This window comes from Tamandua tetradactyla, chromosome 3 (assembly GCF_023851605.1).
Source record: "Tamandua tetradactyla isolate mTamTet1 chromosome 3, mTamTet1.pri, whole genome shotgun sequence".
NCBI classification, from domain to species: Eukaryota; Metazoa; Chordata; class Mammalia; order Pilosa; family Myrmecophagidae; genus Tamandua; species Tamandua tetradactyla.
In genome coordinates, this window is record NC_135329.1 from 55,145,544 (window position 1) to 55,168,653 (window position 23,110).

Here is a 23,110-nt window from a genome sequence, read left to right on the forward strand (position 1 = left end):
GATTGGTGTTTTTTTCCCCCTGCTGTAGAACATCCTTTCTCATACACTCAGGCAGACACTCACACTTAAATACCCCCCTCATGAGGAACCTAATAGAATTCTTTCTAGAAATACATTTTTTCATGTTTTTTGTTTGTTTGTTTGTTCACATGGGCAGGCAGTGGAAATTGAACCCGGGCCTCTGGCATGGCAGGCAAGAACTCTGTCACTGAGCCTTCATGGCCCACTCCCTAGAAATACATTTTTAACTCAACACACTTGTGAGCACCTTATTGGTGTTTTCCCCCCTTCTCCTAACTCACTTATAATTGGGTTCTGTGCAGCCTGACTCTTCTCTTTTCTTGTACTTTCCTTGTCCAAGATGGACAAACCCCTTTTCCAACAATGTGAAGGACTGAATTAACCTGTGCCAGGGAGACTGATCATGGGTAGATTTGTGTGATGGCATAGATTAATGAGCAGTATCTCAAGGTCCAGTAATTGAAATAGTTGTCCTTCTGCCAAGGCCTAGATTAGTTACCTCTTCCTCCATGAAGTTTTCCTGATCACTTAAAACCAAAGTAATCCTTTCTTTTTATGGCAAGATCATTAGCACCTGTATATAACATGAGCTGCATATAGTACGTCTTAGGCTTTTTGTTTACCTCTTGGTGTATGCATAGGTATTCTTCCTAGTAGTGGCAGGCATCATGTTTTTTTTTCCTTTGGTAGCCAGCTCATTGCTGTCTAAAAAATAGGCATCCAGTAAATAAATGATAAATGAATTAATGAATTTATACCTGCATTTGCTGTGTTATGTTTGGCTAATGGAAGTTAATAAAACTAAGGTTGTATCTGTACTCTTTCCAGAGTCTATCTCTTGTATTAGATGCTTATAAAAATGTTTAAGTGTGTTGATTTATTCAAGCAGTATTTATCAGACATGTACTCTGAGTCATGCCTTGTGCTGAGTGGTGGAGAAATGCAAAAGTGAAGTACACTTGGATGCTGCCCTTTAGAACTTACGATCTAAGGTCAGTAAGACTAATGCAGGCTAGAACCTGTCAAGTGCCTTGAGAGATAAGAAAAATAAAATACTGGAGGAGCTTGAGGAGGGGCCATACTTCCCATTAAGGAAACTGAGGATGCTTAGTAGTGGTTGTGACGTTTGAGTAAGTCCTGGTGAACTGAACAGTGGGAATCTGGGAAAGACATTTCAGTTGAAATGGAACAGACTGAGCAAATGCATAGAATCAGGGAAGCAGTTTAGTTTAGCAAAGAGTTTACTTTGGTTGGATATGAAGATGAAAAGTGGAAAGTGACATATAAGATTGGATTGTGAATCTTATAATTCCTCAAATGCAGGAATAAGAAGCTGAGTATTGAGAATTGGAGGTCTGTTGAAAGTTTTTCTATAGGTGGGCTATATCTAAGTCTGGCAGAACTGTGAGTGAAGACTAAAGCAGGCAGAGATGGGCAGTAGGAGCCAGGAGAAGCAGTGGCTTCATCCAGAAAAGGCACAATGAGGGCCCAAGAGAAGAATAGAACCGCAAGAAGGACAAAAAGAGGATATTCGCAGATGATCCTGCAAGTTAGAATCAGGACTTGACAGCTGGGTGAAGAGGGTGGAGCATGACTGGGTGGTGGCAGAGCAGAGAGAAGAGTCAAAGATGACTCAGGTGACTGGGAAGACAGTTGGGTATGACTTCAAGGAATAGAAAGCACTGGAGAAGGGAGATGGTGGGTATGGGCAGAGCTTGTTTGGGCACAGTTAGTTGTCAGCTGGAAATGTGGAACTAGATATGAGGGGTTGTGGCAGAGATCTGCATTTCCTCTGCTCTTGTTTATTCCCGTTATGCTTTAAAATGGGAACCCATGTGTGTTTGCTGTCATAGATTATTCATTAACATGGTCCCTTATTTGTCAGCCTTCCTTCCAGTCATCCATAAGACATTGCCTGCAACTGAGCTTTTCAGTATTTAAAATTTTAACTCTTCAGGCTATTCTTAGCAAGTCATAGCTGATTACATTGTACCTTGGAGGAATGCCAGGTACATGATAAATGTTGTTATCTAAGCCTAGATTAAAAGTTACCAAAGAAAGGCATTTCTAAACTGATACTCATTCATTAATCACTTATCTGGCAGAATTGGTTGTTGCTTAGGCATTACTACACATCTTACCAATATTTTTCAAGTAAATTTCTTTCTCCATTTTGAAATTCAATATACTGAGTAATATATGGAAATCGATCCCATCTTATTTAAGATGCCTTAAAAATTGCACCTACATTTTTTCTTCCTCTTCAAGGTTATTATACTAAAAATACATTTTTCTTTGCTGATTGTCAGAGGAATGCCTGAGTTCCAAACTCCTTACTCTTGTCTTTTTCGATTTATAGGCCTACAATCCAGGTGTAGGTAATGCAACGTGGGATCCATATGGTGCCCCAGTGGTACTTACTCATTGGCAGTAGTGTCACTTGATGTGGCCTGAGCCTCAGGAAATGAGAAAGTGGGACTTATAAACTTATGATCTAATTGGGAGGGAATCTTGTAGGGTTCAGGTCACTGAGAGCCAGTGCTGTAAAGTCTTTGTATCATTTAGATTACTCACATTTGAATTACAGCTGGGATGGCTTTGCTCACCCCTCCTTTTCTCATTTACCTTCTTTCTCTGGCAGCACCCCTACACATACACACACACATACTCAGTTACACTCATTCACACTCATTCTTACTCAGCATTCCCCCCATACATAGTCACATTCTGTGGAAGTGCCCTTAGATCTGCTTTTACTTCTGTTTTTCCACTGTTTGGAGCTGTACCAGGGAGATTAGCTAGAGCTGGAGGGTGTCTTTTGGAGTCTGTGGACTCAGAAATAGACCAAAGCACAGCACAAGCACATTGGTTGGAGCAGTGATTTAAAGTAGGAAGTGGATGTTTTCTTTTATTCCAGTCACTTTAAAGTAGTTTTGTCATTGGTGGTTTTGACATGTATTTTCTTCATTGTAATGATTGTCTTTTCACAAACTTCATAGCTTGATAACAGAAGATTGTTATTTCTGTGAAAAATATATGGCTCTGGACTTTTCATTGCTTATGCATTCCTTTGTAAGATAAAATCATTACAAAGTATCTGAGAATGAATAAGGCTATCCTGCTTGTGCTGGTCAAGTTAATTATTGCCCAATGTTCTAACATCTTTGCTATTCTTACTTTAGATTAAAAATGAAATTGGATAAGAAATCATTTTGTTTGTTTGTTTGTTTTTTAGATTCAGAATATGAACAACATAATCTCCTTCCCTCTGGACAGTTTGCTGAAGGGAGACCTGAAAGGAGTAAAAGGGGTAGGACATTTGAAACTCATTATCATGAAATGACGGGTTTCTATATAATGTTGAATGTCAGTAATATTGGTCTTCCAGGGCAGGCAGCCTGCATCATTGCATTTTTATTGGGATGACATGGTTTCTTTTTGCTATCTCAGTTTTCCTTGATTTGCAGTCTTGGCACCACCTTTCAGGTCTTTTTGTTGGTGCTATGAACTTGGTAAGGAGAGAAAGTTGTAAAGGGAAAGAAACAGCTATTTTGGAAACTAAAGATTTTGGGTTTTCTCAGTTGAACAGGAGAACCTGTGCATAGAATACTGGTTTTGTAGCTGGTGTGTCACTGGTTTACCCCAGAAAAGATTTCATGCAAGAGTATGTTTTCCAGGTGGAAAAGGCATGAGCCAACTTCATTTCTTTTTAAGAAGTGCCTTGCTACTTACAAACACTTAAGTTGTGAATTGTTTCACAAGTGTATAGGTGAGTAACAGCATGAATAGAAATGTGTTTGTGTTCAGTGTGCTGAGCAGTAAGTTGCTTTTGCATATCATTGGCACAAACAGATGTGTGCTCTGAAAGGGAAAAGGTTATGCCTGAGTTTTTAGGAAATTCAGGGTCTTTTATTGGTTCTTCCTGTGATCATTTCAGGGCAGGACCATACCAGATGTGTCTGAAAGCCCACCCTGGTCGAACTTAGGGTCCTCTGCCGAGGCCTCAGTATCCCCTTTCCAGAGTGAGCTCTGGGCGACTTGTGCCCAGTGAGCTGTTAGGACTCCGAGGAGCGCCACTCATGGTGCCTTTGTGTGTGTGTTGGGGGTAGGGGGTGGGTCAGGGGAGGCATTGGGGATTATAACAACTGAATTAGCCAGAAGACCCAGGAGGAGAAGGAATTCTAGGCAAAGGGGAAAACATGCAAATACCTGGAAGCAGGACGCACCACCATGTATTAGGCTTTAGTGTTGCTTAAGTAATTAGTCAAAAGAGGTGCCAGTATTGGGAGAAGAAGCTTGAGAGGTGGAAGGGGCCAGTCCATGGAGGGCCTTCTATGCCAGATTGCGGAGCTTAGACTTTATCATAGGATCAGTGAAGAATTGAAACATTAGAAGAAAAAATGGTTTCTCACATCTGAAAGATGAGCTCATAAACAGGTAGGAACCATTGGATAGAATTTCTAGTGACTTAGTAATTTTTGAGCCAGGCTTTATCGGAGAGTTCTGGACAAAAGAGTAGAGTTGGAGAATATGGATAGCTTTATATTCCTACTGTTGGGGCCACTCTTATATTAATATAAAAAGTCAGAGTCCCTTTCTTTTAAAGAGATGTACTGAAATATTTACAGAATAATTCTGGTTTTAATTTCAGAATAATGCTAGAGCAGAGGTAGGGTATAGTTGAAACAAAACAAACCATGAGTTAATATTTGTTACGTCTGGGTATTGGGTATTTTATTCGATTCTCTCTGTTTTTGTGTGCCCTTTAGTGTATTCTAAAGGAGAAGAAGAAATTGCCACCACTGGTCTAATTAAAAACCTACACTCTTAAATTTTTTATTTTTCCTGGAATTACACACATAATTTATTGCAGAAAATAACACACCTTTCAGGACTAGTCCAGGGTTAAGTAAGTTTATCTTGCACAGAAGTTAATGATTAATCATGTTTAATTTATGCCTCTCTGTTTACAGGATCTGAAAAAGCCATTTGATAAAGCTTGGAAGGACTATGAAACAAAAATGTGAGTGTTTATTTTTTTTTCATTGTAGTTAGTTTGAGATTTCAAGTTTAAATCAAGCTTGTATTGCTTAAACGTATTGTTCAAATATACCCTAATCCAGGAAGGAATTCATTTACCTGAAACCATATTGCTATGGCTTATTATAATGCCATGTGCTTCTATACTTGGTTATCTAAATTCAAAAATGAGGTTAACTTCCTTAAACAATTTTTCCTTGTCCCTTTTCTTTTATATCATGATGGTTAAAGAATGTTATTTCCAGGAAAGTTGGTTGAAAGAAGTTAAGGCTCATTTCTTTCAGGAAGGATTTCCTTTTTCAAAAAAACTTTGTACAATTCATTATCATTTATAATCGCAGCACAGTTTGCAGACTTTATCTTCCTGATAATTTGTGAAAATCATTTGCTTTCACCTTTTTGTCTGTGTTTCTCTGCAGTATCATTCCCTTTTGTTTTAGAGAGAGAAACAAATTGTTTGGACCACCCATCTTCTTCAGCTTATTTTTTTTCATCTATCAAAAAAGAGCATAAGAAATGGCCTAGTTGTTTCTTTAATGTCTACTACAATTTTCACTTAAAGCCAAGACTTGGCTTTAATCAATCAATTGGTTGATTTCAGACAGTTATTTTAACATTTCCGCTCATAATTTTTCCTTCCTAACATAGAGAGAATTGAACTAGCTAAAATTGAGTTGGTAATTGGGAGGAGTGATGTTTTCAATTATTGTAAACTCTTGAGAAAAAGAAAATATTTTAAAATGTCTTGTGTTTACTTTGTAATTGTTGTACTTTGGGTCGTATTGTAGTTTTCTCTGTGAACGTAGAAACTTTCATATGAAAGCCATCTGGTAAAGTGAGAAATGTTAAGAAGAAAGTCATTCAGATGTAACTATAAGCATTTAATTGCATTTTTTAAAAACGAGCCTTGGGTATCTTTAAAGTCGTGAAGAATCACAAAGCTCAGGCCAAGGAATATTAGATCTTTGATACTCATTACTCCCCCATGGAAAATTTAAATGTCTGTACTTGAAGTTGCTTGTATCCCAGAATTTTGGAGTTTCATTAATGGCAGTCATTTATATATATAAGCAGAGGTAGAGTGTTAAACTAGAACATCTGTTCATCCCAGAAAGGCTCCAAACTTATTGTCTCTAGCTCTTGGACATCTTTTATCTGTACAGCAATTCAGTCAAATTTATAGGAGATTACCATTCCTACTTACGTGTGAGAAACCAAGACTTAGTGATTTGCTAGTCAAACAGTAGAGAATAACTGCACAGGGCTTCAGGCTAGGAAATGGGTTTCCTGACTTCTGTTCAACTGCTCTCCTGACACCCTCATGTACTCTAGATGAAATGATTCCGTACATTACTGGACCAGGGACCTAAAAGGATTTCCTAAGAGGATTGCTTGCCTTTGAGAGTCCTCTGGTTCTGAAAGGAAAAGGTTTGTAAGGGGAATGAGCTCAAATTCTATAAAATCAAGACACACACAGAAAGGTGGTAGGGGTGGGGTGGGAACGGACAGACAGAATTGATCATAAAATCACAGAATTTGAGAATCAGGGAGCAGCCCTCTTTAAAATTTGAAATAATTCTAAGATAAATAAAGGAAGTAATTCTTTATCTGTTAACATGTGAGATTCATTAATCTCAAGATGTCGTTAAACAAAAGGCTCAAGATGTCTTTAAATCTTCTGGGCAGTTGTTCCTTGGCTTATTATTAAGAGAAATTACCAGTGTCTGGACTATGTCTTGATCCTTTGAGGTGGTGCCGGGGGGAGCCTTGAAGTTATGTAATTATAGACCCAGGGACTTTGTGGGCCCTCTGGTCACACATCCTCCCTGAGGCATGAATTCATTTAATAACATCTACCAGTAGTCATCTCTTCATTCTTATACTCATTTATTCACTCATTCACGCAAATTGTTGCATACCTGTCTGCGCCTAGTACTGTGCCCCAGCTAGAGAAACAAAAGATTAAAAATTACTTTTCTTGCCTCTTCTTAAGCACCTCTTCTCCCAAAAATGGGTAATTCAAAGTGACCCATATCATCGTTGAAAAACTTTTTAAGAAAATGCTTCCTTTTGTCTTCTAATGTCTGCCTTGAGGCTCTGCAGAAAATGCCTACATTCTTTTCTTCATGGCAACACTTTTTATTTTTGGGTGCTTTCTATTTGTTTAGCTTCCTTTTATTTCCAGAATAAAAATTAACAGTTATTTCAGGGCCTCCTTAGCTGGTGTGATTTTGTGGCTTCTTCTCACTCTGGTCACTCTTCTTTGGGCAATGCTCCAGTTTATATTCTAAACTGTACAGTCAACATTTATGTTCAAGCCTGTGATTAACATGGAAAGGAGAATCAAGTTTATAAAGTGAAAAGGGGTTTGTTTTCTTCTTAAAGTGATAAGCTCTGTCCTGGGTCATGGTAGGAGAACTGGCATGGCTTTACCAGGTGAGAAGAAGGGAGAAATGAAGAAAGAGGAATAGGGGAAAAGTATGAGAAGAGAAGTAGTGCTAAGGAAAAAGTTACTGGCCAAACGATCCCCTTAGGCCAATTCAAAGGGTAGACAGACCCATTGAAGGTTATTTTTTAGAGAAACCTTTTAGGTGTGAGCATACTTACACCCTCCTCTGACCCTGGGGAAACACTGCTGGCCCAGAATCTGGCACAAAGCAGAGGTGCTTAGGAAGTATTTATTGGGTAAGTCATAGAATGATCAAGTTTGATATTTTTATGGCCAAATATATTTTTCTTTCAAGTAAGGTAAGAATCTGTCCTGTGCCTAAAATGTATGTGGATAACAGGGAGATTTCTCAGGTGTCCAGTCTGGAATACTGTGCTCAAGAGACATCTTGATTTATCCTTGCTTTTTTCACATTTAGAACCAAAATAGAAAAGGAGAAAAAGGAACATGCCAAGCTCCATGGGATGATTCGTACTGAAATAAGTGGGGCTGAAATTGCTGAAGAGATGGAAAAGGAGAGACGGTTCTTCCAGCTGCAGATGTGTGAGGTAAGAGCCTGGAAAAGCACGGGTTCCACCAGCCAAGGCTGTAGGCAGTCTGCCATCACCTGTATCCATCTTTTGACATCTAGCTGTGGCTTCAGAGAAATATCAGATGTATTGTTTGGACTTCACTTGTTCACCATGTTGACAATTTATTTTACTAGGTGTACCTTAATCTTCTGGAGGGTGAGTTTAAGTTATTCTAACATCAACCTTTTGTTAAAGATGGAGAAAAACGTTAAATTAAGAGTGTCCTTTCTGATCTCACACATATGCACCAAATGTACCCCCTCTCACTGGAACACAGCTAAAAATATTCTCTCCTTAGGTGTTTTTTGATGAAGTGTTTGGGTCCTCATTGTACTAGAGGAGGCACAGACCGGGGAAGGGGGAGTAAGGAGCCAGCTGGGAAAAAGGCCAGTTCGAGAGATGATGGTCTGTGCCGCTCTTTCTGTTTAAGTATGTGAAGGTATATTATGAGAAGTCAAGCTGCCTGCCTTTGAAGGGTTTCTACCTACGTTTTACTTGTTTTGTTGTGGGGATGCTCATCAACAGTCCCTCGTCCTTGGGAGCTCCTCTCTACTCTGCTATACCTGCAGCCTCTGTGCCGCCTGAGCCCTTGCTTTGGGAGGGAGAATTTTTCTGCCTTAGACTTAGAATGGAAAAATATCAGAACATCCAAATCTTGAAGGCCTTTGCTTCCAGCTTTTTTCTTTCTTTTTTTTTTTTTTTTTTACCTTACTTGTTAAAAAAAAAACCAGCATTTGGAAATAGCTCATGCCTTATCTCTTTGATTTTGGAATGTTTGTTTGTTGATTGCTGCAGCAGGAGCTTAGCCTTTATAAATATATTTACATATTTATATCTTAGGTACATATTTAATTGAGTTTTTGTTCCCAGAGCAAATTTTTAAGTGGTCAGAGGAAGAGAATCAGCAATCAGGGGGCAATAGAAAGTTCTGTTCTATTTTGTCTGATATTACTATAGCTATTCCAGCTTTCTCATGCTTCCTGTTTGCATAATATATTTTTTCATACTTTTACTTTTTTACTAACCTGTTTATATCTTTGAATCTAAAGTATATCTTCCTTAGATAGCATATGTAGTTGAATCATGCTTTTTAAATCCAGTCTGACAATCTCAGACTTTTGATTAGATAGTTTAATCCATTCACATTTAATTTATTGATATGGTTGGATATACAACTGCTATTTTACTTTTGATTTGTGTGTGTGTGTGTGTTATGTCTTTTTTTTCTTCCCTTGTTCCTCCTTTACTGCTTTATTTTACAATAGGTGAATATTTAGAAAGTTAACTAAACTCAAAAGTGTTATTATAGGTAGAGAGGAGAATGAATGTTTTTGTACACGTATTGCTTTATAACCAGACACCATATGTTTCACACACACTGTTGGAGAAATTAACCAAGAGAGTATGAGCTAGAAACTGATAAACTACCATGCTTTAGGCAAACATGGGCATAGTTTTTATTTAATCAGGGGCAATATTAAGTAATGTCTTGCAAATAATAAATTTGGAAAGAGTGTGTGTGTATATGTTCCAGTTATATTTTCATTTTGGCTAGTTTAGGAAATCTAATTACCAAAATTCTGTAAGACTTCTTGTTAGAAAAAATGTTGACAGATTTTTTTTTTATCTTCATATTTTGCAAACCCCCCCCCCCCCCATTTGACAGAATTTTGAATTGCAGTCAGTATGTTATTAGCATTGCCTCAAAGTGAGGAGCAGTGTGTTCCACATGCCCAGCTCTGTCTTTGCTTTCTGTGGGGTTCACCCTGTACTCATTAGTTACTTTTCCTCTGCTGGGTTTAGATGGATGGATTGTGAGGGCTGTTTAAATAATTTGATTGGAAATATACTGTGTATGTGATGCCTTTAAGTAATATACTTGGGCCATCTGTTGAGCTGACACATCAGTCAGGAGTCAGGCAAGCACATGCATAATTGCAGTTCAGTAAGAGAAATGCGATACTGTATGTATAGAAGCAGAGGTTGGCTTCAGCAGTTGCCTAGACTTTAATGGGTTTACAGAGGATGAGACCTTTGATGCTGGGTGGTCTTGAAGGATGTAGAAGTTGACCAAATAGACACGGGCTATAAAGGACCTTCCATGTAGGGAAAAGAGGATTTGAAAAGCGGTTATATGCGAATCTAACATCTGAAAGTGAATTAAATTGCCTTAGTAGAAATCATTTTAAAATTGCTCAGTCTTTTCTTCACTTCAAGCTTTGTAAATACTTAATGTCATTTAGGTATTTAAATTTTGAGTTGCTCCAGATCTAATCTGACAGAGTGCTTTTCAGGCTTTTATTTTATTTTGCCTGGGTAGGCACCAGGAATTGAATCTCTGGCATGGCAGGCAAAAACTCCCCCTGCTGAGCCACTGTGACCCGCCCAGGCTTTTATTTTAAAGCTGTGAAACCTTTTCTTGAAAGTAAATTTTGTAAATAAATTCAGTATGCTGACTAGGTAACACAAAGCTTCTGTGAATGAAGAAAGTATGAAAGATCCTACCTTGCTTTTTATAATTAAATAAAATGTACTTTTTGTTTAAGAAAATTGGTCAATACCAAGAAACATAAAAAAGTAATTTAAAATCACCTCAAATTTTATTTAGTAAAATATAACTACTACAACATTTCGCTGAATTTGTATTAATTTGTATAAGCAGCATTGTTTTCTACTGGTGTTTTGTAAGTTGATTATTCTTACTCACTGTTGTGGTGTGGATGTCTTTCCATGTAAGAAAATCTTGGCTTTATTGGCTTAGTGGCTTCATAGTGTTTTGGGTTTAGATAAACCATAATCACCCATTCATTACACTTAGGTTATTACCATTTTTCTCTTCTACAAGTAGGGCTGTTCTTTTCATCTTTTTGTACACTGTTATGATTATCTCCTTAGAATAAATTCCTGTAAATAGACTTTCTAAGGCAAAGGGTACACACATTTTAAATTTTGATCCATTGCCAAACATCTTATTAATCAGCAGTGAATACATTCTAGAAAGGAGGAGGGAGAAAAGAATATATAGGCAATGGTTTAGGCAAAAGACATGTTGTAGTTGACAGTTTCACAGCACCTTCCTGTATCTTGTTTGGACTAAACAGCATGCCTGGGAGGTCGCTTGGGTGACCTGAGCCCTTGCACACACGAAAAGGCTTTGTGGCTCACCGTGGTTCAGGGGCATTTTCAGGGGGTGCTCAGCAGGTCTCAGGGATACTATCCAGGTTCCTTATACCATATCCTGTTGCTTCTGAAAGTGGAGGAGATAAGAAATTTGTCGGGTTCTTGTTCTTATACATTTTTAGGAAAGAAGATAAGTATATCCTGACACTGGTTTTGTAGAACCCCAGGGCCCTTCCAATGTCTTAGTTAATGAATTCTCCAAGTAAAAATGGTTTTAGTTCCTTTCCATTTAAAATTCAGTTTTTATCACAAGTATCTTGGAATTAGACTCATGGTAACAAGCGTCACAGCCACAAAATTGTAGAAAATATTCTGCCCAAAGAAAGGGAACTGGAACACATGTGTGTGCACGCACATTCAAGATGGTTAGAAATCCCGTTCATCCCACCCACTCTTGTTCTTTTCTTTATGTAAATGGAGCGAACATTTTAGCTACTAGATTTAGACAGAATGTCTCATTGCTGGGAGTTCTCAGCACTTAAAAGTTAAACATTTAATAATGTGACCAACAGATAATTTACACAGCACCAAATAAAAGAATCAGTAATGACTTTCAAAAAATATTTATTAAGCATCTACCATGAGCTCTACCCATTGTAAAAGATGTCAGAGAAGTAGAAGAGAGAATCTCTGCCCTGAGAAGCTCATAATCTGTTTATTTCTGTGACATTTTCTTTTTTATTTTTTAACAGTATCTGCTAAAAGTCAATGAGATTAAGATTAAAAAGGGAGTGGATTTGCTTCAGAATTTGATCAAATATTTTCATGCCCAATGCAAGTAAGTTGTTTTTCCTTTCTTATTATGTTATTTTAAATGTTTTTCTTTTTATGATAACTTCTAGTAGATCTATAATATTTTATTGAGGAAATTAAATGTTCATTTAAAAATTGTATTCTGTGGCATAGATGAACCTTGAAAACGTGTTAAGTGAAAGAAACAAGTCACAAAGGCTGTGTAAAGCATGATTCCTTTTATATAAAACATTTGTAATAAACAAATACGTAGAGACAGAAAGGAAAGTAGATTAGTGGCTGCCAAGGGTTGTGGGGAGGGGGAAGTAGGGAATGACTGCTATTGGGTATGAGATTTCTTTCTGGGGTGAAAAAATGTTTTGGAATTAGATAGTGGTGATGGTTGTGCAACTTTGTGAACAGACTAAAAAACACTGATCTGCATACTTTAAAAGGATGAATTTTGATGGTTTGAGAACTAGTTCTCAATAAAAAATAAATTCAGAACATAAAAATTATAGTAATTGGGCAGTGCAATGGTGGCTCAGCGGTAGAATTCTCGCCTGCCATGCTGGAGACTCAGGTTCGATCCCCAGTGCCTGCCCATGCAAAAAAATAAAATAATAATAAAAAAAATTAAAGTAATTATTAAATATATTTCCGTGTGCTCTTTATTTTTTTTTTTGTAGAGAAAAATTAGTTTGCTCTAATACATGATTCTCAGAAAATCTTAGAAAATGTTACTTATCCCATGGAGCAAATGACAGAGATGAGTGAAGGAGGCTGTATTTATGAGAGAATGGGAAACTCACATGTTTAACGACTGCTTCAAGGACTCAGTTTTGCCGTACACATCAGGCCTTCACAACCTGGCCTTCATTTCTCAGCCTCGTTCTCTTTCTTGCTCCTTATCCTACTTCTTTTCCTTCACCTCCAGTCTCTCATCAAAATAAGCCACTGCTTGTTCACTGATTCATCCAGCCGACTCTTTGAGTGTTGGCACTGTGCAGGGCACATTGAAGGCCTGGTTACCACTAGAAGAATTCAGCAGCAGAGTTGGACTTACACAGATTACCAAACTAATGAAATTGTAATCGGACATTAAAAAAAAATGTTCCAAAGGATAGAAATCTAAGTCAGAATATCACAGAAGGACTTAACTTCAGTTGAGGTGGAGGATCAGGGTTTTCTCCAGCCTTGCTCCCTGTTGTATCCCATAGCAGCCAGGGCTCACAGTGGGTTCTCAGGTATTTGCTGAATTGGCTGCAGGCCTCTCTGAGGAGATATTTTCTCAGGGATCTAAAGGATGAATAGGAGCTAGTGGATACAGACTGGAGAGAACATAACAGGCAGAGGCGTGGTCTCAGGGCAGAAGGCTTTTGTGTATTCAGGGATCTGGGAGAAGGGCAGTGTGGCTTTGGCAGAGTGGTGAAGGGAGAGTATCATGAAATAAAACTAGTGGACATGGCAGAGGCCAGATCATGGGTGGCCTTGGAGGCCTTGCTGCAGGTTTTAGGTTTTATTCCAAGTATGTTAGAAAGCTCTGGAAAAGTTTTAAGCAGGAGATTCATTCAACAATATTTATTGAGACCCTACTATGTGTCAGGCACTATTTGTGGCTCTGGTGATACAATGAGGAGGAAAAAATAATTCTTACCCTCACGGACCTTCAGTTCTAATGGAAGAGGCAAATGGACAAATATATGAAGTAGTTTTAGGAAATGAACATGGCTGTGAAAAACCAAACAGCTTGATGAGATAAAGATAATATAATCGGATACTATAATTTATAAATAATAAAATTAATTGGAAATATTAGGAAAGGCTTCTCTGAGCCCATTTCTTTTCTAACAAGGTTACGCTGCATGTGTGGAGAAAGAATCAGAGGGGACGAAAGTGGACACGGGTGGTTATTTAGGTTGACAGCTCCTGTCCTGTGTTGGCTTAGCCTGGTGACAGTGCTTGTGAAGGGGGGTAGGCTTGTCTGAGAAGTCTTTTGAAGGTTGACTCACCATGCTGATGTACTTACCTTTTGTGTGCACATTTACCAGTGTGCCCCAACTGATTTACCTTTGCACACGTTGTCCCCTTTTCTCAGAATTTGTCATTCTGTTCTCTCTGTGCCTTCCCCCCAACTTCTGTTCATCCTGAAGGCCTAGCGTCAGGTCTAGAGTAAGTTCTGCTTTGAAATTGTTTTTGCTCCCCCCAGACAGAGTTGCTTCTCGTGCTTCTGTGTTACCAGTACACTCCGTAAGGTGGCATCTGTCTCATTACGTTTTTGTCTCCTACTGAACTGCATATTCTTCAAGAGAAAAGACTGAGTCATTTATTTTTTTTATCTCCATTGCATGATGGATTTACCAGGCGTGGATTTGAAGAAGTCATCTGCCGTGTTGAACTGAACTGAAGTCTGGTTTGGAATTTTAAATACGTCTTTGATGACACTGCCATTCTAAAACAGTTGAGGTCCAACAGCCGAGGAAGATGTGCTGAGTGATTCACCCCAGGTTAAATGAAGGAGCTTCAAGCTTAGACTCAGAAGTGGAAAAAAGGCCCCTACGGTGTAGAATATTCAAACTGAATTTATTTTAGAGACTCAGAATCCTAACTTTGTGATTAACATGCAGATTTCTTTTTCTGCTTTTATCCTAGTTACCTTATGTGAGACACTTTAGGAAATGGGTCACTTCCCGTGCTGATATTTTATTTCTAAGAAGAAGCTATTCTGGGATTTCCTTTTTTTTCCCCTTTATTTTGCCCAAACTGATCAGTTGGGTAGCAACAGACCACTGTGGAAAAATGAAATATGGCCTTTTATGGGCATGAGCTCAGTAACCTTTTAAAATAATGAACCTTCTGTTATTTCCTATTCGGATGAGTGCATGTGTGTTTGTATATACGTGTGGATGTGTGTTGCAAGTTCTTCAAATCATTCGAACAGCTATGATTTTTTTAATTCACATTTTTTTGGGAATAAAACATGGGCCTTAAGTGATTGAGCCAGGGGACAAAAAGCTTATAACCATATTTGTATTTCTACATATGGTAGTTCTGTCACATTCCCTCATTGAACATCCACAGTCTCCAGTTCTCACCCCCAGAACACAGCTTGATGTTTTCTTGTTCCCTGACAGGCAGGACCCTGCCAGCTTAGCCAGCACCTTTTATCTCCACGCTGTTGCTCTCTGTTGTTACAAAGAGTACACTCAGTGTGAACCAGATTCTAGGAGCTGTGTTTAGGTGTTGACCCTTAAAACTACTTAGATACATATATTATTTTGCTTTTTTTTAACTCATTTTTGCTTTTTAAAATGTGTTCTTTAAAAGTACTTCATATTCTTTGTCTTTTCTTTCATTTAAGGAAAAAATTTGCATCTCTGTCTAGTTCCTGAAATATCTTGAAAAAATGTCTGATTATTAGGCCTCTGCTGATGATTGAGAATCCTGTTCTCTGGTGGAATCTAGAAATAGTGCAGTCTTTAAAGGCAAAATAAATCAAACAAAAGGAGTCATGTTGTAGAAGGTGTCGTGAGTGCGGTTGATCTGGTTTGTTCTTTGAGCAGATAACTGCTGATAACCACTATGACCAGCTCTTGCTCAATGTGCTGGGTTACATAGTTGAAGGAGTCCCAGGTCCAGGTGCCCTGGAGAAGCTGGCTCCAGTGAGAGGGTGGGGCAGGCAGGGCACAAACAGGCAGGTGTGTGAGCAGATGGAATTATAATGGGCTCTTGTAAAGACTAGAAGGTAGATTAGACGAGGTACTGTGGGAGTCAGGTGGGGGAGGCCACGTTGGTCTGGGGAGTTTTAGTGGAAACTTGAAGAATGAATCTAAGGCGTTATATTTTAAAGCTTTGAGAATCTGGTCAGGTAAGCTAGATTATATTTAATAGAAAACAAAATTTGATATTTGGTAATGTCAATGATAAAAGTTCTTTGATTGAAGCTTATAAATATATCTTATAGGAAACCTTACTAGGTATTTGTGCTTAGGAATGTCACTGTGATAATTGTTGATGAAACCTGCTGCTTTGCTTTGTTTTTTCCTAATGCCAGCGTTGATGGCATTTTTAAGGTATACCTGTCTACAAGACCTGCTTCAGTGAGGAGATGGGAATTTTGAAAATCAGAGTGGAACATATGTTCTAGGTAGATGATTAATGTGGGTAGGCTCTTCCAAGACTGAAGACCAAATCTTCAACCCTATTTGGATTGTTATGAAATGCTCCTTTTCCCCTATCTTACTGGAAATAATGTCTGTGATAGAGACACATCTCTGAGCACCTGACTACACTACAGGGCTCTCTTTCTCACTGTAGGGAGAGTTGCCAGGTTGCAAGAATTCTTGGAGCTGTACACCTATTCTCTTCCCCCAGGAACACTTCTGCATTTATTTCCTATAATATTTTTTCCTACTTCCTGTCTTAGAACTATTTATTTTTCTCATGTTCTTCTGTTACTCTTACTCTTCCACAGGAATTCGTAGTGGTTAAGGAAATACTTACGTAAAGAAAAAAATACAAATAGAACAAATCATAAGAACCCAAAGAGGGAAAAGCTCAGTTTCTCACCACAGTGACTATGTAATTTCTGTTTCATTTTAAAGGGCGCACCTGCTGTGTGCCAGCCGCTCTGCTAGAAATGGAAGGCACAGGGATGAGTAAGATAAAGTACTCTAACAGTGGAGTAGACAGGCAGATAGATAATTATGACATTGAGGCAGTTTCTAAACCGGAAGCATATTGTATATTCAGGGAGAAAATGAGTTGTTAAAATTTAGGAACAAGAACGTAAAGTATTATGTGTATATTGAAAGATTAATAAAGTTCTAACAGCCCAGTCTCTGAGCATGTTACACCTCCTGTATGTCTGCTTTCCCTTCCCTTTCTCCTTGGAGTCACAGAATTAAGTACCACACTCTGTTGTTTTCACAACCCCTCTTGTTTATGACACACTTGGTATGGAGAAAGTCCCACAGGACCATTGCTTGGTTTAAAAGAAATAAACATCACCTCACACGAATACATGTGAAAACTAGATCCCTTTTTGAAGATTGTCTCCTTGGTAAACTGGCAGAAGTCAGTGACTGTCTTTCCTTCCTTCATGAATTTATTTCCTCATTCAATAAGTATCGTGCTGAGAATGTCCAGGCTTCATGGATACCTCATCCTCACCCTGAGGGAACTTCAAATGTAATGGGGAAATTTATTTCAAATAATCACGCTAATGAACACACAATTGCAGTTTATGGCAAGTGTTTTGGAACAAAACACAGAATGCCCTGAGAGAATATAACAAGGAGATTGTATTTAAAGTAGAGAATCATGAGAAGACCTCATAAAGAGTCAATGTTTAACTTGACACAGGACAAATGAGTGGAGTCAGCAGGGCAAAATGAACCTGCTACCGTGTGCTTCCTTTCTGAAGTGCAGTCTAGACTTCTCCTTCAGGGAGAAGAGGCAGACAACCCATGTAAAGGGCCTGATGCAGGGAGAATTGGGTGGCTGGAGGAGTAGCGAGAAGCCCGACGGGTCTGGAACTTGATGATGAGGTGAGTGAAGGGGTACATGGTGTGGATGCGGCAAGAGACACAGGCAGGGGCCAGGTCACATCGGCAGTGTAGCGCTGTTACGGGATCTGGACTTTATCCCAAGTGCAGTGGAAGCCTTTCATTTGTTCCTTTCAAAAGGTTCATACACAGCAGCCTTGGAGGCAGTGCTGGACACTGTTTCCTGTCACTGCAGGAAAAAGCCTGTCTAGGTTCTGGTGCCAGTTGCATTTCCTGAATCACTTGTTATAAATGGCTTTGAAAGCACTGACTTCTGAGCTTTTACAAAAAAGATCCTTTTGGTATTAGATCTCACATTTTCGTATTTTACAAATAGAACATGGCTGTTCATGTGTATCAAAGTTGCTTGGTGTTTTTCCCCAGCGTTCTTTCACTTTTCCACTTAGCTGTTAGCCTTTTGAGGAAAATTCTTTAGTGTTATTCCTTGTTTTCACCCCAAGTCCTTTCAGACTTCAGAGGCTTCCATTTGGATACCCAGAAGAGACTATCTGAGCCCAGCCTTTTGTTTCCGTTTGTCAGTAGAATTCTGTTTCCCATTATAAACTGAAAATTTAGGACTCAGGTTATGTGTACAAAGAATTCATGGATACTCAAGCTTACTGCAGTTCCTTTTCTGTTCACTTCTCATAATTTTGAGTGTTGTTTTATTCTGTGTTGACTGACACATGACGGTTCCGTTGGTACTGTGTTACCCCCACCTCCAGAAATTACATATTCACTTCAGTCACTTTCCTTTGAAGAAGTTTTTTTTCCCATCTAACAAAATTATTTTCTCCTTTATGTAGCACAGTTTATGTTTCTTCTGTTTTATCCCCTAGTTTTTTCCAGGATGGACTGAAAGCAGTTGAAAGTCTCAAACCTTCTATTGAAACACTTTCAACAGATCTTCACACAGTAAGTAGCTTCCCTCCCTTATTAGTGTTGAAGCAGCTTTTATGCAACAAACATTTTCATTTAAATGTTGCCCCTACATAATCCTGTGTTTACATGCTGCTACCCAGAAACTGATAGCCCTCTAATACCACGCAGAGTATGGCAGCTGAGTTCCCATGCCTTGGTTGAAGAGAAGCTGAAACTAATGAGGAACTCATTCATTGCATTCATGTGGAAATGCCCTGTGAACTACCGCTTTTCTCTGTACCTCAGTCTTGTCTTGTCTTTTCCATGTTTTGTGTGCATGTTTGTTTTGTTTTGTTTTTAACAGATCAAACAGGCCCAGGATGAAGAAAGAAGGCAGTTGATACAGCTTCGAGATATTTTGAAATCAGCATTGCAAGTTGAACAGAAAGAGGTGAGGGGATTTAATTTTGAAAGAACACTTATTTTATACCTGTGTCTTGGACACTTTGGGGCTGAGAAATGTAAAATCTGTATCTTCTAGGTGCTCAGAGTTTATTCTGGGGCTATATCAAGTAGAACGAAAGCATGTAGTTTGTTCTTTAAGGTTAGTTTTGTAAAACCACCGTTTAAAGGTTTATTTCATGAGAGAAGTGCTGGTATAGTCATAGCCTTAACGGCAGAGTAGAAACCAAAAGGTTTCCAAACAATTGTTCTGCTTGTTGGTTGACTGAATAGCTCTGAGTCTCTCCATTGCATGGAACACTTGTTATTTATGCCATTCATCTTGTACCTGGAACTTTTTGGTTTTTCTGTCCTGATATATGTAGACTCTTTGCCCAGGGCATAAGGCATGTAAGGGGTGACTCTGAGTCTCTTGCAACTCTGCGATTGTGTGTTCTGTAAAATGGGAAGAGTTTGATTCTCCTACAGCTGCATTCTGATAGGTCAGAAAACATTGGTTCCTCTAGCATCATCTTGTTCATGTCATGACGTCTCTGCACATCAAAACATTAGCAATGATAATTTGTGTTTTGGGGCTCATTAAAAAAGAATTATTAAAAGGTAAATATTTAAAGTGATTTTATGATGTCTTACACTATGGGTATTATGAGGATCTTAAAAGAAACTTACCTTTGTCAATAAAGATTGTGTCAAATTGTATATCTAGTAGATTTTAGAAAAATAACTCAAACTATTTAGCAGAGCATAAAGTTCAGTACTGGAAATTCAGTATGCTCTACTTTGTTTTAAATTCATGTACTATAACTGAATATTGTTGTTTTTCTCCCAAATGCATTTACCTTTCGTGACCGAAGTCTAGGAGAGTAAGTAGTTCAGTATTCTAATAAATTAGAGAATTTGCATGCTTTTTTTTATGAATATAAAAAAATAGATATTTCTTCCTCTTATAGTTTAATGACTAGTAACATGTTTAATTTTTTACCCTTCCTTTTTCAAAAGCAGTAGATTTCATTAAATACTAAATATTTCGAATGCACAAATATTATTGAAATGGAAAATTTCCGGGTTTAGAGTGCAAACTTTCAGCATTGCTTCTTTGTGAAGATAAAGTACCTTGCTTCCTCATTGATTGCAGGTCTGAATTCTAGGCCTTCTAGTCCATGGTTAAGTGCTACCTTTGGAGAGTCGCCTTTAATCATCACTCCAACCCACACTGGTCTGAGTTCTTATAGCATGTTCTGGTTGAAAGACTTATTTCGGTCAAATACTGTTCCCTTTGGATTATTGGTTACGTCTTCAAGGATGCAGGTACCTTTTCTCTAGCTAGTCTCTGAGCAGCTTGAGGACGTCCTCCTTCCTTCTGTGCTTTTCCTGCTTTCACACTGTAGTACCCGTGTTTCTTATCCATAGGCCCTGGGTAAGCATGGGTTAGCTAAGTAAAGGATGGGCAGATTGAGGTGATACATAATGCTAGAAATTACCCACAGCACGTTGACTTCCTCTCAATCTGAAGAGTATGGGTTCTGATAGGTTTCATATTCCCAAATATGGAATATAAGCAGAAAAAAGGGAGAAAAAGGAATTTGAATATGGGGAAAACAGTGGCCTAATTGTAACTCAAAGAGGACTTGCTAGGCATCAATGCCATACTGGTTGGTGTTCAAGGTGACTAGCTGCCCATTGTATTGACTGGGAATGATTGAGAGTTACTTCTGTCTTAGAAGGGGAGTCAAATCAGTGAAGCAAAACTCCAGGTTGAAAATAAGGCAGAGCAAAAGCTGGAGTTAAGTAGTCCTCTGGATACATCTGTATATGGTGCAAGGTCTATGTTTGCTTTGGCTATACGAAGTCAAGAGGTTTGGAAAAGCTGATTGCTCTTAGGGAGCTGGTTATTTACAGCTTTGTAGAAAAGTGTAAAACATTAATTTACCAGCACAGATAGAAGTCTTTTATGGTTTATTGTTTCTGTGGTTATTGTTGACCAGTCCATCTGCCATTGATTACACAAAGGAGTCAAATGAACCTTCTTTACTGTTCTTCTTTGCCTATAAAGGCCAACCCAGCTGACTTCTTGCTGAAACCAGGCTCACCAGTCTCAAACTTGTGATTATGTTGGATTTTCTGTATATCATGCTGTGTACTGCTTTTTCTTTCTTTTTTTTATTAATTAAAAAAAATTATAAGAAAGAAACACATTTTTAACATTTGCTCATTCCATTCTATGTATATAATCAGTAATTCACAATATCATCACATAGTTGCATATTCATCATCATGATCATTTCCTAGATCATTTGCTTCTATCCAGAAAAAGAAATAAAAAGAAAACAGAAAAAAATTCATACATGCCATGCCCCTTATCTCCCTCCCTTTCATTGATCAGTAGCATTTCAAACTAAATTTATTTTAACATTTGTTCTCCCTATTATTTATTTTTATTCCATATGTTCTACTCGTCTGTTGACAAGGTAGATAAAAGGAGCATCAAACACAAGGTTTTTACAGTCACACAGTCATATTGTGAAAGCTATATCATTATACAATCATCACAAGAAACATGACTACTGGAACACAGCTCTACATTTTCAGGCAGTTCCCTCCAGTCTCTCCGTTACATCTTGAATAACAAAGTGATATCTACTTAATGCATAAGAATAACCTCCAGGATAACCTCTTGATTCTGTTTGGAATCTCTCAGCCATTGACACTGTGTCTCATTTCCCTCTTCCCCTTTTTGGTTGAGAAGGTTTTCTCAATCCCTTGATGCTGGGTCTCAGCTCATTCTAGAGTTTTTCTCAATCCCTGGATGCTGAGTCTCAGCTCATTCTAGGATTTCTGTCCCACGTTGCCAGGAAGGTCTACACACCTGGAAGTCATGTCCCACGCAGATGGGGAGGGTGGTGAGTTTGCTTGTTGTGTTGGCTGGAGAGAGACGCCACATCTGAGCAATAAAAGATGTTCTCTTGGGGGTGACTCTTAGGCCTAATTTTAAGTAGGCTTGACCTATCCTTTGTGGGGTTAAGTTTTATATGAACAAACCCCAAGGCTGGGGGCTGAGCCTGTAGCTTTCGTTGTCCGCACTGCTTGTGAGAATATCAAGAATTCAACTGGGGGAGGTTAAATTTTCCCCCATTCTCACCATTCCCAGATGGGGACTTTTCAAATATTTTCCCACTCACTGATCAAATCACTCTGGGATTCATCACGCATCACAGTGGACAAACCAACAAAATCTCATATCCTACCCAAGGTTCCATGTACTTAGGTTGTTCAACCAACTATCTACCTAAGTTATGTTAGGAGATGCACTAGTCAAAATATAAATTTGTACCAAATAAAGAGTTTTTGCTTTAGTCTCACACATAAGGTGAAATTTTTAAATATTATTACCATCTATTTTCAGCACCCTGCCGTAATGACATTCCTTTGTTCTTCCTCATGCAAAAACATTTTTTAAATTTGTACATTTAGTCACTATCATTATGTACTCTAGGCATTCCTAGATTATACCATCTCAATCTTTATTGTCTATCTTTCTTTGTGATTTCATTTATGCCCCCAGCTCTTCTCCCTCTATCAGTCTCACATTCAGCTTCATTCTGTTTTAACATAATTATATTACAGTTAGGTAGTATTGTGCTGTCCATTTCTGAGTTTTTATATTCAGTCCTGTTGCACAATCTGTATCCCTTCAGCTCCATTTACCCAATATCTTACCCTATTTCTATTTCCTGATGCTCTGTGTTTACCAACGAAATTCTCCAAGTTTATTCACTAATGTCAGTTCATATCAGTGAGACCACACGGTATTTTCCTATCTGTCTCTAGTGCTCCCTTTAGTATTTCTTGCAGAGCTGGTCTCTTGGTCACAAATTCTCTCAGTGATTTTTTTGTCTGAAAATGTTTTAATTTCTCCCTCATTTTTGAGGGACAATTTTACTGGATATAGAATTCTTGGTTGGCAGTTTTTCTCTTTTAATAATTTAAATATATTATTCCAGTGTCTTCTTGCCTCCATGGTTTCTGCTGAGAAATCTGCATATAGTCTTATTGGGCTTCCCTTGTATGTGATGGATTGCTTTTCTCTTGCTGCTTTCAAGATCCTTTCTTCCTCTTTGATCTCTGACATTCTGATTGGTAAATGTCTTGGAGTACGTCTATTTGGATCTATTCTCTTTGGGGTACGCTGCACTTCTTGGATCTGTAATTTTAAGTCTTTCATAAGAGTTGGGAAATTTTCAGTGATA

At 38.3% G+C, this 23,110-nt stretch overlaps 1 protein-coding gene across 2 annotated transcripts in view; it reads left to right on the plus strand.

Moving 5' to 3' along the window:
- ASAP2 (ArfGAP with SH3 domain, ankyrin repeat and PH domain 2) overlaps nucleotides 1–23,110 on the plus strand; it is a 240,691-nt gene that overhangs the window by 125,117 nt on the left and 92,464 nt on the right. For both annotated transcript variants that reach the window (XM_077153135.1, XM_077153136.1), the window contains exons 4-9: nucleotides 3,257–3,331; nucleotides 4,995–5,044; nucleotides 7,929–8,058; nucleotides 11,955–12,040; nucleotides 18,380–18,455; nucleotides 18,766–18,852. In XM_077153135.1, coding sequence (XP_077009250.1) covers nucleotides 3,257–3,331; nucleotides 4,995–5,044; nucleotides 7,929–8,058; nucleotides 11,955–12,040; nucleotides 18,380–18,455; nucleotides 18,766–18,852 — 504 coding nt within the window. The remainder of the gene's footprint in view (nucleotides 1–3,256; nucleotides 3,332–4,994; nucleotides 5,045–7,928; nucleotides 8,059–11,954; nucleotides 12,041–18,379; nucleotides 18,456–18,765; nucleotides 18,853–23,110) is intronic.